General features: G+C 43.5%; 1 protein-coding gene across 3 annotated transcripts in view; it reads left to right on the top strand.

Annotated features, from left to right (window-relative positions):
- Positions 1–16,487, top strand: part of SLIT2 (slit guidance ligand 2) — a 353,730-nt gene that overhangs the window by 239,487 nt on the left and 97,756 nt on the right. For all 3 annotated transcript variants that reach the window (XM_056855205.1, XM_056855202.1, XM_056855201.1), the window contains exons 6-8: positions 5,332–5,403; positions 9,129–9,292; positions 11,929–12,067. In XM_056855205.1, coding sequence (XP_056711183.1) covers positions 5,332–5,403; positions 9,129–9,292; positions 11,929–12,067 — 375 coding nt within the window. The remainder of the gene's footprint in view (positions 1–5,331; positions 5,404–9,128; positions 9,293–11,928; positions 12,068–16,487) is intronic.

Raw genomic sequence — 16,487 nt, 5'->3', positions numbered from 1 at the left:
GTGGAGCACAATTTCCTCTCTGCCTTCCCAACCAGAATTACCTCTGTCTTTTCAGGGTTTAGTTTCAATTTGTTCACTCGAAGCCAATTTACCACAGCAACCACGCAGTTATTCAGGACCTCTACCACATCACCAGGGGATTTGGATAAGAATTTATAGAGCTGGATATTGCCCGCATATTGATGACAACCAACCCCAAAGGTCCAAATGATTTGTCCTAAGAGCTTTAAATAGAGACAGAGAAACATAGGAGATAGAATTGTGTCCTGCAGAACCCCACAAGATAGGTCCCACATTATGATAACTTGTTTCCAATAGCAACCCTTTGAGTCTGATCTGTGAGGAATGATTTGAAGAAGAATAAGAAGAGTTGGTTTTTATATACCAATTTTCTCTACCTTTTAAGGAGAATCAAACCGGCTTACAATGTCCTTCCCTTCCTCTCCCTACAACAGACACCTTGTGAGGTAGGTGTGGCTGAGAGCTCGAAGAGAACTGTGACTAGATCAAAGTCACCCAGCAGGCTTCATGTGGAAGAGTGGGGAAACCAACCTGGTTCACCAGATTAGTCTGCCGTTTATGTGGAAGAGTGTGGAAGAGAACCCGGTTCTCCAGATTAGAGTCCATTGCTCTTAACCACTACACCATGCTGGCTCTAGGTTTGGGTCAACAAAGAGAGGCCCGCATCATTTAACCCAGTTGTCAAAATGGATGGATGCTGACAAGATCATTGAAGACCACTACTAGTACTCTGGATCTTAGCTGCTAAAACCATGTAAGGATCAGCTTGTTCACAACAATTCCCATGGTTCAAGATAGCTCAGAAACTACTGACGCCAAAATCTGAGTCTTTATTGTCTCAGGAAGAGACAGTTAGCTGTGATATTCTTGCCAAGTTTTTTGCTGATGAAGTATCAAGAATGTGCCTTGATCTGGATGTCAGTTGTAACACAGGCACACCAGGAAGGGTCCTGGTGAGGTATCATTGGCATTAATATTGAAGTCCTCCAAAATTACCAATCTGGGAGCCTCCAATACCACATCGGACAGTAGGAAGGAGTGGCTAACCACAGCACAGAGTCCACTGCTCCAATCCACCTTTCTTAACCACTAGACCACACTTAAGCCCTTTCTAAAAGAAGCAACACTCCTCCATCCTCCGATGATTCGTTGTGTTCGCTCCAGGCTACTTCATGTTGTTCTGCAGGCCTTGACCCAACCTACCTTTGTGTTCCATCCTTTATGCTAGCTGCGCTAGCAAGTAAGTGCCTACAAAGTGACCTGTTGAATTATTTGTCACACAGTAATGCAATCAGAAAATTACAAAGTGTTTTATTCAGGGAATGACAAAAAGAGAAGAAACTGAGTTGATTTAATAGTGAGGCAAGATGTAGCAAAGGCAGGCAGGAGCTATACCGTATATACTTGGGTATAAGCCGACCCCCCAAATTTGAGGCCAGAAAAGGGAATTTCTTATTGACCCGCATATAAGCCGAGGGTCAATAAGAAATTCCCTTTACCGGCAATGCAGTGCTCTAAAATGGCGGCCGCCATTTTAGAGCGCAGGGCCCCTGCCCCAGGTCGCCCTCCCGCTGGCCTCCCGGGCCCTCCCGACCCACCCCAACTCACCCGACCCCAGTGCCATCCAAGGGGGGGAGGGGGAAGAGCCCCTGAACCCCCTACTCACCCAGAGAGGTGGTGAATCAGCGACGGCGGCGGCTGCACGGCCTTCCTGGGCCGGCAGGAGGCCCCTCCAGGCCGCTGCCGGCCGGAGGAAGGCGCCTGGGTGTGTGGGCGGCGGCGGCACGGCCGGCAGGGGCCTCCTGCCGGCCCAGGAAGGCCCCTGCCGGCCGGAGGAAGGCACCCGGGCACGTGGGCGGCAGCGGCGCGGCCGGCAGGGGCTTCCTGCCGGCCCAGGAAGGCCCCTGCCGGCTGAAGAAAGGCGCCCGGGCGCGTGGGTGGCGGCAGCGCGGCTGTCAGGGGCTTCCTGATGGCCCAGGAAGGCCCCTGCCGGCCGGAGGAAGGCGCCCGGGCGCTTGGGCGGCGGCCTCCTGCCGGCCCAGGAAGACTGCTGCCGGCCGGGGAAAGGTGTGCGGGCGATGGCGGCGGTGATGGCAGTAAGTTCCCCCCTCCCCTCCCCTACCGTATTTACCCGCGTATAAGCCGAGTTCGGCTTTTTCAGCCCTTTTTTTGGGCTGAAAAACTCGGCTTATACGCGAGTATATACGGTAATGCAAAGTCTGACCGAATAATATCAATCAGACTTCAGGGAAAGCCTATCCACATAAGCATCCTTCAAGTTTATGCCCCAACTACAGATGCTGATGAGGAAGAAATTGAAAGTTTTTATGCCAGTGTTCAGGAAGAAATTGATCACACACCTAAACAAGATATGCTGATAATCATAGGTGATTGGAACGCAAAAGTAGGAAACAAAGCAGAATCAAATGTTGTTGGCAGATTTGGGCTAGGAGCACGGAATGAAGCAGGAGAACGCCTCGTAGAATTCTGTGAAGACAACAATCTGTTCATTGCAAACACATGTTTCAGGCAACCAACTAGACGATTGTATACATGGATATCACCAGACAGCCAGTATAGAAATCAAATAGATTATATAATTGGAAGCAGAAGATGGAGAAGCTCTATATTCTCGGCCAAAACAAGACCAGGAGCCGACTGCGGTACAGATCATGAATTGGTAATATCAAAAATCAAGATAAAGCTTAAGAAAAACACCAAAACATTCATAGCACCAAAATACAATCTAAGCAATATTCCGGAAGAGTTTAAAGACCATGTAAGGAACAGATTTGCATTACTAAGTTCAAGTGAATGTAAACCTGAAGAACTATGGGTGGAAACTAGAGATATTATCAAGGAAGAATGTGCAAAGACTATTCCTGTAGCCAAAAGAAAAGAAAAACCTCGATGGATGTCTGAGGAAATTCTTAAAATTGCCAGAGATAGACGAGAAGCAAAAGTAGAAGGTGACAGAAATAGAATCAAAAGTCTAAGTGCAACGTTCCAGCGACTCGCACATAGAGACAAAGAGACCTATTATAATAACCAGTGTAAAGAAATGGAAGAGAACAACAAAAAAGGAAGAACAAGAGATCTGTTCCACAAGATCCAAGAAATCAAAGGGAAATTTAAAGCACGGTTAGGCATGCTGAAAGATCAGCATGGAAATACATTAACTGAACAGGACAAAATAAAGAAAAGGTGGGAACAATACACTGAAGAACTATACAGAAGAGATGAAAGGATAAAAGATTCTTTCCAAGAAGAATCTTTTGAAGAAGAACCTACAGTTTTAGAAAGTGAAGTGAAAGCTGCATTGAGAGCAATCGGGAGAAACAAATCACCAGGAGCAGATGGGATATCAATAGAGCTATTCCAAGCCCCAGAAACGGAGTCCATCAAAATCTTGACAAGAATATGCCAACAGATATGGAAAACAAAACAATGGCCCACAGACTGGAAACAATCCATTTACATTCCAATTCCCAAAAAAGGAGACATCAAAGATTGCAGCAACTATCGGACCATCGCATTAATTTCTCATGCAAGTAAAGTGATGCTCAAAATCTTACAGCAAAGGCTGTTACCATATATGGAACGAGAAATGCCTGAAGTTCAAGCTGGTTTCAGAAAAGGAAGAGGCACTAGAGATCATATTGCAAATATACGCTGGTTACTGGAGCGTACAAGAGAATTTCAGAAGAAAATCAGCTTGTGTTTCATAGATTACAGCAAAGCTTTTGACTGTGTGGATCATGAAAAGCTATGGCTGGTTTTAAAGGAAATGGGTGTGCCACTACATCTGATCGTTTTGATGCGCAACGTGTACTCTGGACAAGAGGCCACAGTTAGAACAGAATATGGAGAAACGGAATGGTTTCCAATTGGCAAAGGTGTCAGACAAGGATGTATTTTATCTCCCTATCTCTTCAATCTATATGCAGAACATATAATTAGTAAAGCTGGATTAGATTTAGATGAAGGTGGAGTGAAAATTGGAGGGAGGAACATTAATAATTTGAGATATGCTGATGACACTACATTATTGGCAGAAAATAGTGAAGATTTGAAACAACTACTGCTAAAAGTTAAAAGAGAAAGTGCCAAAGCAGGACTACAGCTGAACATCAAGAAATCAAAAGTAATGACTACAGGAGAATTACACAACTTTAAGATTGACAATGAGGAAATTGAAATTGTTCAAGACTTTCTATTCCTTGCTCCACCATCAACCAAAAGGGAGACTGCAGCCAAGAAATTAGAAGGAGATTGAGACTGGGAAGGGCAGCCATGAAGGAGTTAGAAAAGATTTTGAAGTGTAAGGATGTGACTCTGGCCACCAAGACTAGATTAATTCATGCCATCATATTCCCTATTACTATGTATGGGTAAGAAAGCTGGACAGTGAAGAAAGCTGATACGAAGAAAATAGATTCCTTTGAAATGTGGTGTTGGAGGAGAGTGTTACGGATTCCGTGGACTGCCAAAAAAACAAATCAGTGGGTTATAGATCAAATCAAGCCTGAACTGACCCTAGAAGCTAAAATGACTAAACTGAGGCTGTCGTATTTTGGTCACGTCATGAGACGACAAGAGTCACTGGAAAAGACCGTCATGATAGGAAAAGTTGAGGGCAGCAGGAAAAGAGGAAGACCCAACAAGAGATGGATTGACTCAATAAAGGAAGCCACAGCCTTCAATTTGCAAGATCTGAGCAAGGCTGTCAAAGATAGGACATTTTGGAGGACTTTCATTCATAGGGTCGCCATGAGTCGGAAGCGACTTGACGGCACTTAACACACACACAATGCAAACACCATTCTAAATTGTGGATAAATGCACTCTTACTAATGTTTGCTGCTGAATTTATTAACACCAAAACAGCTTCCTGAAGGCTGTTCGTGTAATCCAGTACAGAGGTGTGTGACCTGCCCTTATTTCCTCAGCTGAAGTTTAACTGCTTAAATTAATTTTCCTCATTTGTATCCAGCAGCCTCAACATTATTGCATCATTGAGCATTAGCTCACAACCTTGATTCCAAACACAATGGCATGTTCACTTATCTGTTTAAGGTTAAATGTTAATCTAAGTAGGCCAGGCCTCTTTAGCAGTACCTTTAAATTTACTTTCAAAAGTATGGTGCCACATTCTTCTTCTATTGCAGTGCCTTGTTATTCCCTGTTTTGATTGATACTGGTACCTACAGTAGTTGAACTCAGTATTCTACAGAGAATGTTGCGTATTTGGATTCTGATAGAACTACTGAGTACTTTGAACCATTTGTGTCTCTCTTTAATGTTTTGCAGCACTCTCAACAATAACAACATCACACGACTCTCCGTGGCAAGTTTCAACCACATGCCCAAACTCAGAACCTTGTAAGTAGTTGTATGTCACTTTCTTGTGAGTTTGAAAAAATCTAGTCAGATGAGATGACAAAGAAACCACAACATATACTTGCAAATTATGTACACCTGTTACAGCATTATTGTTAGTAGTAGTGATATTAGTATTAATGTGACCAAAGTATATTCCTCTAAATAAAGTAATAATCTGATTATATCTTAAATTGTGGGGAACATATTTTGCAGGTTTGACCATTTGGTAATACTCAGTACTCCTTCAAGATGGGATTTAGTGGCCTGAAGCTATTAATTTCCTACATAAACAAATCATTCCTCCATTTTTGTGCTGTAGGTGCCTCCTAAAGATGAGATGATGAACACAAAGGGAAATGGAAGGGCATTTAGATAACTAGAAGGGCAATTTCACAATGGTTTGCCTTCAGAAAAAAAATCTTTGGAGGGATGCTGCAATCATTTTGCTTAAATACCGCCACATCCATTCCAACTTGAACTCTGTATTAGCACCAACATGATCTGGTCCCAATTTGTCCAGTTGTATGGGATGCCTTTCAGCTTGTGCAGACTGAGAATGTGGACAAGATTCTTGGGAGGTTGAGACCTACCACCTGCTTGTATGACCCTTGCCCCTTCTGGCACCTAATATCTCCCAAGGGGGTTGGTAGATTGGGTCTGGGAGACAGTAATTTCCTCCCTGAGATAGGGGGTGGGCACTCCTGCCTTAAAGCGGACAGTGGTATGTCCATTCCTAAAGAAACCTACTCTGGACCCAGGAGAGCTGAATAACTACTGTCCATCTCAAATGTACCATTCTTGAGCAAGGTGATGGAGTGAGTGGTGGCTGGCCAACTTCAGCGATTCCTGAATGAAGCAGATTGTTTGGATCCATTCCAATCTGGTTTTCAAGGACTGAAATGGCCTTGGTCACCCTGGTGGATGTCATCTGTGGGGAGATGGATAGGGGGAGTGTGACCGTGTTAATTCTCCTGGATCTCTTGGTGGCCTTTGAAACCCCCAATCATGGTATCCTTCTAGATAAGCCTTTTGAGACTGGGACTGGGAGGCATTGTTGTTCAGTGGTGGCTAAAAAGGTGAAACCATCCTGACAAAATAGAGGCACTAATGTGGGGGAGAAGGGCTGACCCAGGAAATGGGGTTAGCCCTTGTTCTGGTTGGGGTTGCACCCCCAAAAAAGAGAAGGTTCATAGCTTGGGGGTGCTCTTGGACCCAGGCCTCCTGTTGGTAAAAGGCCAGGGGTGCCTTTTACCAGCTTGTGGCCAGAGTGTTGACTGGAATGCGTTGTACGGACCATATCACTCCAGTCTTGTTCCATCTGCACTGGCTTCCAGTTTGCTTCTGGGCTCAATTCAGGGTACTGGTATTAACCTTTAAAGCCCTGTACGGGCTGGGACCAACATGCCTTAAGGACGACCTTCTTCCATATGAGCCTACCCACTCACTCCTCTCAGCTTCAGAAGCTCTGCTTCAATTGCCCCTGACATCTGAAGGTAGACTAACGGTGACCCAAGAAAGTGCTTTCTCGGTTGTGGCACCAAAACTCTGGGACTCCCTCTCCAGGGAGATTAATCTGTCTCCCTCTATTGGTGTCTTCCACCAGTGGACAAAGACTTTATTTATTTATTATCAAATTTCTACTCCGCCCTCCCCAGCAAAAGCTGGGCTCAGAGCTTCATTTGGCATACCCCAATAACAGTTATTTGCCCTCCTCCCTGCTTCTAGTGTTGTTTTCTTACATGTTTTAATGGAATTATTTTATAATTGTAATGTTCTTTTTAATTGTTCTAATGTTTTATGTGCACTTCCTTGGGGTCCCTGATCAGGAGGAAAGACGGCATAAAATATTTTAAATAAAATAAATAAATATGAATAGCAGATTGGCCAACATGGGGCAGTGGTTCTTAACTCTGTCATAAAGCTCACTGGGTGTCCTGGAGCCAGTCACTTCATCTCAGCCTCGCCTACTTCACAAGACTGAGGTAAAATGGGGAGGAGAGAATCATGTAAGGTGTCTTGTAGGAAAGGTGGGATAAAAATATACTCCGGACAGATAGGACCCCATGAGAGGTTTTCAGGATTAGCCATTTGTGACAAAACAACACCCTTGTCATTGTGTCACAAAATTTCTTCTAATGTTGCTTATGCAGATGTGGATTTAGGAGGGTGATCATTAGATTCACTTCAGTCTGTTCAAGACATCCAGCCAATAGCATTTCGGGAAAGGAAACATCCCTTTGGCTTTTGTGGGGGGGCTGTCTTTGAATAATACAAGTGGATATTAGCGTGTGAAGAAGGCGCTGAAACCTGTAATCGGTCAACATTTGGAACAGACTAACACTTTTATTGAAAATAAACAAATGATTCTGAAAATAAATGTTGATTTATATCTCAAGTTGCCCCGTATTCCTTTAGTTTGAGAGAGCATGAAAATGTAGGAAAAGTCCCCCACTAAAGTTAGTGAATATATTTGGCTGGTGCCATATCACAGGGAAAGTGCTTTTTGCAACTTGGCCAGGAGCCATGCGCCTTGCACAAGTCCCCACCAAAAAAGACTTAATTCCTTCACTCTCTTCCATTTGGTTTTTAATTTGGGGCATTTCTTTCAGTTTGAGTCCCTTGAAGCCCAAAACAGCTAATCCCCCTCTGCTGTAATTGAACTAAAAGAGAGAAGAAGCAGGGGGGGGGAATGTGAAAGGATATGTTTTGTATTGAATTGTTTTGTCTTGTTCAGCAAAAATCAAATATGAGCTACGGGAAGGATGTCTGCAGGCAGTTACTGCAGAGATTAATTATGACTTGGCAGACTTGAATCTTCAATTAGAAACCAGATCTTTTATTAACTTTTTCCATCTCCTTGTCAGTGTGTTGATCTCTACACAACCTCCTTTCATTTCATTTTCTGTCTTTCAAGTTGTATATATTGCTTTTATCATTAAGGGCGCATTCCTAAGGTGGGCTTGAATCAGTTTAGGAGCTGACGTGACCTTGTGCTGGTGTAAGTGACCATTTATCCTGTGATAATGGGCACTTATGCCGACACGGGGGTCATTTCCACTGGCACCTGAGCACCGTGGAGCTGCACCAGCCTCTCCTGCCAGTGCAGCCTCTCGCTGGCGTCCAACCGGCGCAAGTCCCTGTGGTGGCATCCCGGGAGGCGTTCCCTTTAGGCACCTTCCTAGCCCCTTTTGCCCTGGCAACACCCCCCTCCCAGAGACCGCATGGCCACGCCACCTTTTTTGGTGGTGTAGGCCTGCTTTCCCTTATGGGGACTTTTCAGCGTCATTTTGTTTTTTACTCCTCCTACAACATTTCTTTCCCTCCACGGCAGCCAGGAAGCCTCTTAGGAGGTGTTGAAGCTGCGCCACTCCCAGCTGCCATGGAAATACCCCCCCTTAGGAATGTGCTGCCCATGGAAAGAGAGGAAAGTCACAGGCACATTTTGCATTGGCAAACCTATTGTTTCATTGCATTATTTCGGGTGAAATATAAAATTAGTATGGAGTTATTTGTTGACAAATTGTTAAAAATAATTTCTTCTATGAGAACTATTTCACTATAACTTTCTATACTGATCCTATGATGCATGTTTACTTAATAGGCAGGTTTACAGTTCACTGGGACTTACTCCCAAAGAAGCGTGCATAACATTTTAGGCATAATCTGTAGCAATCTGCCACTCAGAATTGAAACATGTCGGCTTCCCCCCCCCCCCACTCATTCAGCCGACTTCACTCCAACAACCTCTACTGTGATTGCCATCTGGCTTGGCTATCGGACTGGCTGCGACAGCGACCACGGGTTGGACTCTACACGCAGTGCATGGGCCCATCACACTTAAGGGGTCACAATGTGGCTGAAGTTCAAAAACGAGAATTCGTCTGCAGTGGTAAGAACATTGGGATAATCAGAGCAGCATCCTTCTGCAATTAAAGGCAGCTTGGTAGTGACTAGGCTTGCCAGCTCTGGGTTGGGAAGTACCTGGAGATTTTGAGGGTGGAGCCTGAGGAGGGTGTGGTTTGGGAAGGGGAGGTGCTTCAGTGGGGTATAATGCCATAGAGTACACCTTCCAAAGCAGCCATTTTCTCCAGGGGAACTGATCTATGTCATCTGGAGACCAGTTATAATTCCGGGAGATCTCCCGCCGCCACCTGGAGGTTGGCAACCCTAGCAGTGACACATGCTTAGTGCAAGCTTTACTAAGTACACAATGCACAGATGGGCTCAGTCTCTTCACAGTGCCCATGTGAAAGGTTAAAGGAAGCTCTGTTTCTTTCACCACCCCTGCTTGAGCAGATGCAGGCAGAACAACTGGAATTTGGGAGGATGGGAGGCACCTCTCAGACCCACATCCAGGTTTCCCTCACCACCTGTTATGTTATGCATACTGCAGAGTATGTTAATGGTCTTGGCTTGAGAGGGAAGTCTAGATTTGGGAAGCACATCCAGGCCTCCTCTTCCCCCAAAGAGCAAATTACTCCTCCTGCCTGCGTGTAGATAGCAGAGGGGACTCCACTGCCTTGTGGGAATCCTTCGGTATCCCTCAGATACGGCAATTTTGCCTGCCCTGTGCATCTAGTGTTTTAAGTTGTCTCTTATCAAATGTCTATTTTCATAATAGTAGTCATACTTTATGTAGCAAAATATAAATATCCATCAAGGAAGAGGCCTATGAACAATCACGTTTACAGGAAGATGTGCCAGAGTAATTTATATAAATGAGTATTGGGACCTTCATATATACTGTTTTATATACTGTTTATCCTCTTGCTCTGGTATTTTCTATGGTTTAAAAGCTTTCTCACTCAAAGGAGTTCCACTAGAATAGATAATAGAATATCTTTGCTACATTTTTATCATATCTGTGTCTATCTTTGCTTGTTTACAATGAAATAAGAATACAGCTAATGTTTGTTACTGATATTGTCTTTTCTGCATTCATACCCACTAGATGAGGAAGAAGGCAAGTTTATCTTTTTTTAAAAAAAAATATTTGCACTATAAGTGAGATTTTCAGTAAATGTTAGTGTCATGCTTCACCAAAGTTTGTGTATAGAACACTAGCAACTGCCTATGTCCTATTAAATCTTTTGAAAGGAGTATTTGTGAAGAGACAGAAATTTGCTCAAGAAGAATAGCTGCTTCTTTTTTATTATTTCTTGAGAGCCAGCGTGGCGTATAGAATCATAGAGTTGGAAGGGATCACCAGGGTCATCTAGTCCAACCCCCTGCACAATGCAGGAAATTCACAACTACCTCTCCCCCCCCCACACGCACCCAGTGACCCCTACTCCATGCCCAGAAGGTGGCCAAGATGCCCTCCCTCTCATGAACTGCCTAAGGCCATAGAATTAGCATTGTTGACAGATAGACATCTAGCCACTGCTTAAAAAGCTCCAGGGAAGGAGCACTTACCACCTCTCGAGGAAGTCTGTTCCACTGAGGAACCACATAGTGGTTAAGGTGTTGCATTAGGGCCAGGGAAACCCATGTTCAAATCCCCACTTGTGCCATGGAAGCTTGCTCAGTGACCTTGGGCAAGTTACACACTCTTAGCCCTGATCTTGCTAGTATTTGGATGGGAGACCTCCAAGGAATACCAGGGTCGTGACACGGAGGCAGGCAATGGCAAAGTACCTCTCTATATATATTTCTTGAATATGGCAAGCACTGGTCCCATGCATTCTATAAAGGATGCAGCAAGCACTCTATAGGCTTATCTGAGGGAGTAAGTTGCTTTGCTAAATTGAGTTGCTGAAGATTGCAAAAGATTTAAAGCATGCAAACTGTTCACATTTTGTCAAATATGGGTATAAATTGGTGTTATCAAATTAAAAGCTGCATTTTAGCAATTATGCAGTGTTTGTTTTCTTATAAGCCAAGATATAGGCCTATAGCTAAAGACAAATGAAGATAAAAGGTATCAGTTATGACCCAATGGGCCTGTAAGACGGAGATTTTCTGCCAGGCCTGCGGTTGAGGCAGCAATGGTTTCCATCATAGCTGCCCTCCCCTCCCCCCTCCCCTCTTTGGGTTAATTGCTTTGGGGACCCTGATGGTTCCCCCACCTCCCTCGCTGTCTGGCTCCTGACCAGAGTGCCGAGAAATTGAGTGCCAGTTGAATTGTAGATTTTATAAATTACGGTTTTAATTGTAGGATTATATTTTGTATTTATTGTATAACGGATTGTTTTGCAATTTTATTTGATGCGAGCCGCTCTGAGCCCAGCCTTGGCTGGGAAAGAGTGGAGTACAAATTTAAAAATACATAAATAAATAAATGTGTTAATGGTGGAATCTGGATCACCTTGACCCAAGTTTCTACTGTACAGTATGTTAAAACTCCTGTAGTAGTATGTTTGATATGCTCTGTAAAGGCACATTTAAGATTTGTCTTTGGAGGGGGGGAAGGAATAGAGAAAAAGCAGTAATCTTTGCAATCCTTTATAGAATTACTGTGAGTTAGCCTTTTCTCATTAATCACATTCTGCAGTTTTAGAAGTAGCAATCTGTTCCTGTTTCCAGGTCATCAGTCTTTTATGGCTCCCTCCTGTAGCGTTTTACACTGCCCTGCCGCATGTACCTGTAGCAACAACATTGTCGACTGCCGTGGGAAAGGCCTGACTGAGATCCCGACCAATCTACCAGAAACCATAACGGAAATGTACGTAAGAGGTTACTTCCCCTTTATATTTATTAATTGCATTTATCTGGTTTTTGCCTTAGTTTTGTTTGTTTGCTTTCAGGATTGTACATTTCAAACGTGGGTGCATGCAGCAACATTTGCCAAGTCCTAGTAACACCATTTGGTATGAGTTAACCAACAAATGATTAACTTAATCTTTTTTTGTTCTTACAGCAACACACAGTTGTAGACTTAAATCTTTAAAACAGATTTAGAATGGAAATATGTTGATTTACTGCTATTAAATTTATAGTCCACCCCAGGGGCGCATAGACTCTAATTTAGATAGAGGCTAATTTAAATGAACGTGTGTGAAATAATTAGATTTCAGTATACTCAAGAAATTTTAGTTAGTTTCCCCTCCAACTTTGGCCACCTCGGGTGTACCATATGTTCTCATGGTGAAAGAAGATGCCTGCAAATCATTGTGTTGGTCATAAAACAATTGAGAAGGTGCCCAGCAGATTTACTGATAATATCACAAGATAGCTCTGGAAGCTGATCATCTCTGTGAATATCAAAGAATGAACCAACCTAATTTGTCTTGTACTCCACTTACTAATAACAGTTACACATTGTTCCCTGGTTCTTCTAAATTTTTTATATTTTAAAAAATGCTATCAATTTAAGGATATTGTAATTTCAGGTAAGTATGGTTAAGATTGCAGCTTTTTTTCTTATCTCATTATGTTCTCTAAGATCTACCAAGAGCACCTCTTATTTCTGCCACCTGTTCAAGTGTTCATGATACAGAAGAATTTATTGTGCCTTCTCTGCAACCATGGGATGTCCCCTTGCTGTTGATGGAAAGTGCCGTCAAGTCACTCCTGATTTATGGCAACCCCATAGGGTTTTCAAGGCAAGGGGTGCCCCCTTAGACTCAACCATATGTGTACCTTCTAGATGTAATTCCAGTGGGATAGCCACGTTAGTCTGCTACAGTCAAAATAACAAAAGAATCTTGTGGCACCTTAAAGACCAACAGCCCATTCCTGTGAGCCACAGCAGCCGGGGATGGTGTGGCTGCAGCGCCACTGTGGGACCTCCAGTGAGGTTTCACGGCCACTGAAGTGGGGAAAAAAGGGAGTTTTAATTTTAAAAACCTGAAAATGAGGGAAAGACCCCATTGCAAACAGCGATCCTATGCCACCAAAAATGGTGTCACAGCAACACTGTTGCATCAGGGGGCGTTCCCAGCACGAAAGGGGTTTGGAAGCTGCCTAAGGGCAGCTCCACCCCCCGAGAACACCTCCTGGGACACCGGTGCAGGAACTTGCAACATCACAGGACCCAATAACATTACTCATGTGATAATGGCTCTTCTGCCATTTGCCAAACTGGCCAAACTGAACGGTCTCTGTACAAGAGGATGGCTTGGATCCACTGGAGCATTTCCATGAACAGAAGGATTTCCTCTTGCGGAGTGCTTTTTTTTTTTGTCTCCAGCCCCAAATGTCTCCCTAAATTCTGCTTCTTGGAGAACAGTATTGGGGGGGGGGGGTTGGCTGCAGTGGAAGGGGAGAGGCATGAAAGTCACACTCTGAATGGAATGCTTGCATCCTTGGAAATACTCTAGTCCAGGCTAATAAACTGATGCAAATCTTGTCGAAGGCTTTCACGGTCAGAGTTCATTGGTTCTTGTAGGTTATCCGGGCTGTGTAACCGTGGTCTTGGAATTTTCTTTCCTGACGTTTCGCCAGCAACTGTGGCAGGCATCTTCAGAGTAGTAACACTGAAGGACAGTGTCTCTCAGTGTCAAGGGTGTAGAAAGAGTAATATATAGTCAGAAAGGGGTTGGGTTTGAGCTGAGTATTGTCCTGCAAAAGTATTGTCCTGTAAGTATCAAGATAATGTGCTAATGAGGGTATGGTATGTTAATATGGAACCATTGTATCCTGAAGTGATCTGTTAATGTGTGTAATCCAAAACTAATCTGTATGGCTATTGTTGAATGTTGTCTTTGTCTGGAGGTGTTTCAGGCTTGGCTTCCTGCCCTGAAACACCTCCAGACAAAGACAACATTCAACAATAGCCATACAGATTAGTTTTGGATTACACACATTAACAGATCACTTCAGGATACAATGGTTCCATATTAACATACCATACCCTCATTAGCACATTATCTTGATACTTACAGGACAATACTTTTGCAGGACAATACTCAGCTCAAACCCAACCCCTTTCTGACTATATATTACTCTTTCTACACCCTTGACACTGAGAGACACTGTCCTTCAGTGTTACTACTCTGAAGATGCCTGCCACAGTTGCTGGCGAAACGTCAGGAAAGAAAATTCCAAGACCACGGTTACACAGCCCGGATAACCTACAAGAACCAATGATGCAAATCTGTCAATAAAAACTAAAACATTCAAGAACTTCTGTAGGAGCATCTCAGTGTTCCTGGCTGTTTAATAACAGTCTTGAATGCTGCTGTTTTTCAGCAGAAATTTTTCAAAGGGAGACTAGCAAGATATTGTTGAGTTGGAATTCATATATAAGATAATATCAGACAGATTCAATAGGGACTTGGTTTCATTTCAAAAAAGTAATAGTTCCTTCTTACAGGTTTCTTTGTGCAGTTCCAATTCCTCTTACATTGCCAGCTCATTGATACTTGGCAGTGGTCCTCAACTACTCCTGGTAGATCGTTAACTCTTCTGAGAAAATCTCATTTTTACCTGGCCTCTCTATATAAAAGACTTTTTCCCATCCATGCACACCCTTCTGCTAGAAATAAATCTCTCTACTAACTAATGTAATATTTAATGCATCTGGTTTAGTTATTTATTTATTTATTTTAGGCTTATACCCCTTTCCTCCCCTGGGTCACAGAGATCGGGGTGGCTCACAACATTCAATAAACAATCAACCAATAGAGATAAGACATACATTGCATTCCTAAAGGGGGGGGCGAACCACGGTGGCCAGGACGGCACAGCTGAGAAGCCTTCTCGGAGGCTTCCCAGCCGCCACGGAGGGGAAAAAGCCTTTTCTCCAAAATAAAACCAGGAAAAAGGCCTTTCCCCCCCATAGGGGAAAGCAGACCTGTGCCGGCGTCCTGGGAGGTGTTCCTGGGGTGAATGGGGTTTGGAAGCTGCCTAACAGCAGCTCCGCCCCTGGAACGCAAGCGCAGGGACTTGCGCCAAGAAAACGCTTGTAAGTAGCACTACGCCAGTGTCCATATCAGTTTGCATGACGCAAGTGGCACGGTCACCCGCATAGGGATCACACCGTCTCCTAAACACATTCGCCTCCCCCCTTCAGGAATGCACTGATAGTTACAAAGTCTTAAAGTACAATCCGTAAAATAGTATCCTAGTTTAGGCTTCAGAATAAATCATCATCATTTGGCACCTGACAATCAGTCTTCCCAGACAGCTGTCAAAAACAGGCAGCACTACTAATAGGTGATAGAAAACTGGCTTTGGCCGTCCTCAACAGAATGCCTTACAGGCCCTATGGAATCTAGACAGACCCTGCAGGAGATCTGGAGAAGTGGGCTCTGGCTTATGAAAGCGTATTCAGTAATGTGCTAGTTTTTTAAAGTGCCACAAGACTTGGTTTGTTTTTTCTTCGAGAATCTAGAAGTACTTTTCATTTTAATGGATAGGGTTTAGTACTGGAAGTGTGTGTTCTAGATTCAGCAGTGTCTTTAACTAGTTATTTAGTTTGTTTATAGTCCACTGTGACACGTAAGCACTGCAGAGGTTTAGGAGGCATGGGGAAGTTATGCATCTTATACTCTTGTGGCAAATCAGGGTTCAGAGATGCATTTTAAACTGAGCTTGCTACATATTTAAGGTAAGGAGTGGGCACCCATGTTCACATAACCAGCTGTGTCGTTTCATGGGTTTCTGTTCTATTTCTTCCACTTAACCTTGTAACTTTCAGATTCACTGAAAACATATCAGATAGCAGTTTTCCTTGAAGGGCATTTTGAGACAGAATCAGCTCTTTTAAAATTATGTTCAATAAATCAGTGCTGCTGATTTTGTTATTTTATGTGTGTGGGTAATTTCTAAGGTACCTCAAGGATACCGTATTATGAGTGTGAGATGTAAGGAAATATCTCACCTGATGCCTTTCTTTCACCATAGTATTCAAGGCACTGTGGACAGGAATCTCAGGAGGTCACCCATCCTCCCTAGAACTGGGTGTGTGTTTTTTAACGTAGCCCTGGTAGCATCACCTGTCTATTTTATATATTGGTCTAAAAAGTCTTAGGAACACAGGAAGTTCAGAACCCAACAACATTATTGCTCTGGTTTCGTAAATTAATGTACAACTCCTGCTTTAGGAGATTATTTCTGATTTCTTGTAACATCTTTGTAATCGTACATGTGAATATAGCACACATGCAGGTCCAATAGAAACTGGAGGCACTCCTGCTAAT

Source organism: Euleptes europaea, chromosome 9, assembly GCF_029931775.1.
Source record: "Euleptes europaea isolate rEulEur1 chromosome 9, rEulEur1.hap1, whole genome shotgun sequence".
NCBI classification, from domain to species: Eukaryota; Metazoa; Chordata; class Lepidosauria; order Squamata; family Sphaerodactylidae; genus Euleptes; species Euleptes europaea.
The sequence above is the reverse complement of the archived record's forward strand: the minus strand, read 5'-3'. Positions and strand labels throughout refer to the sequence as shown.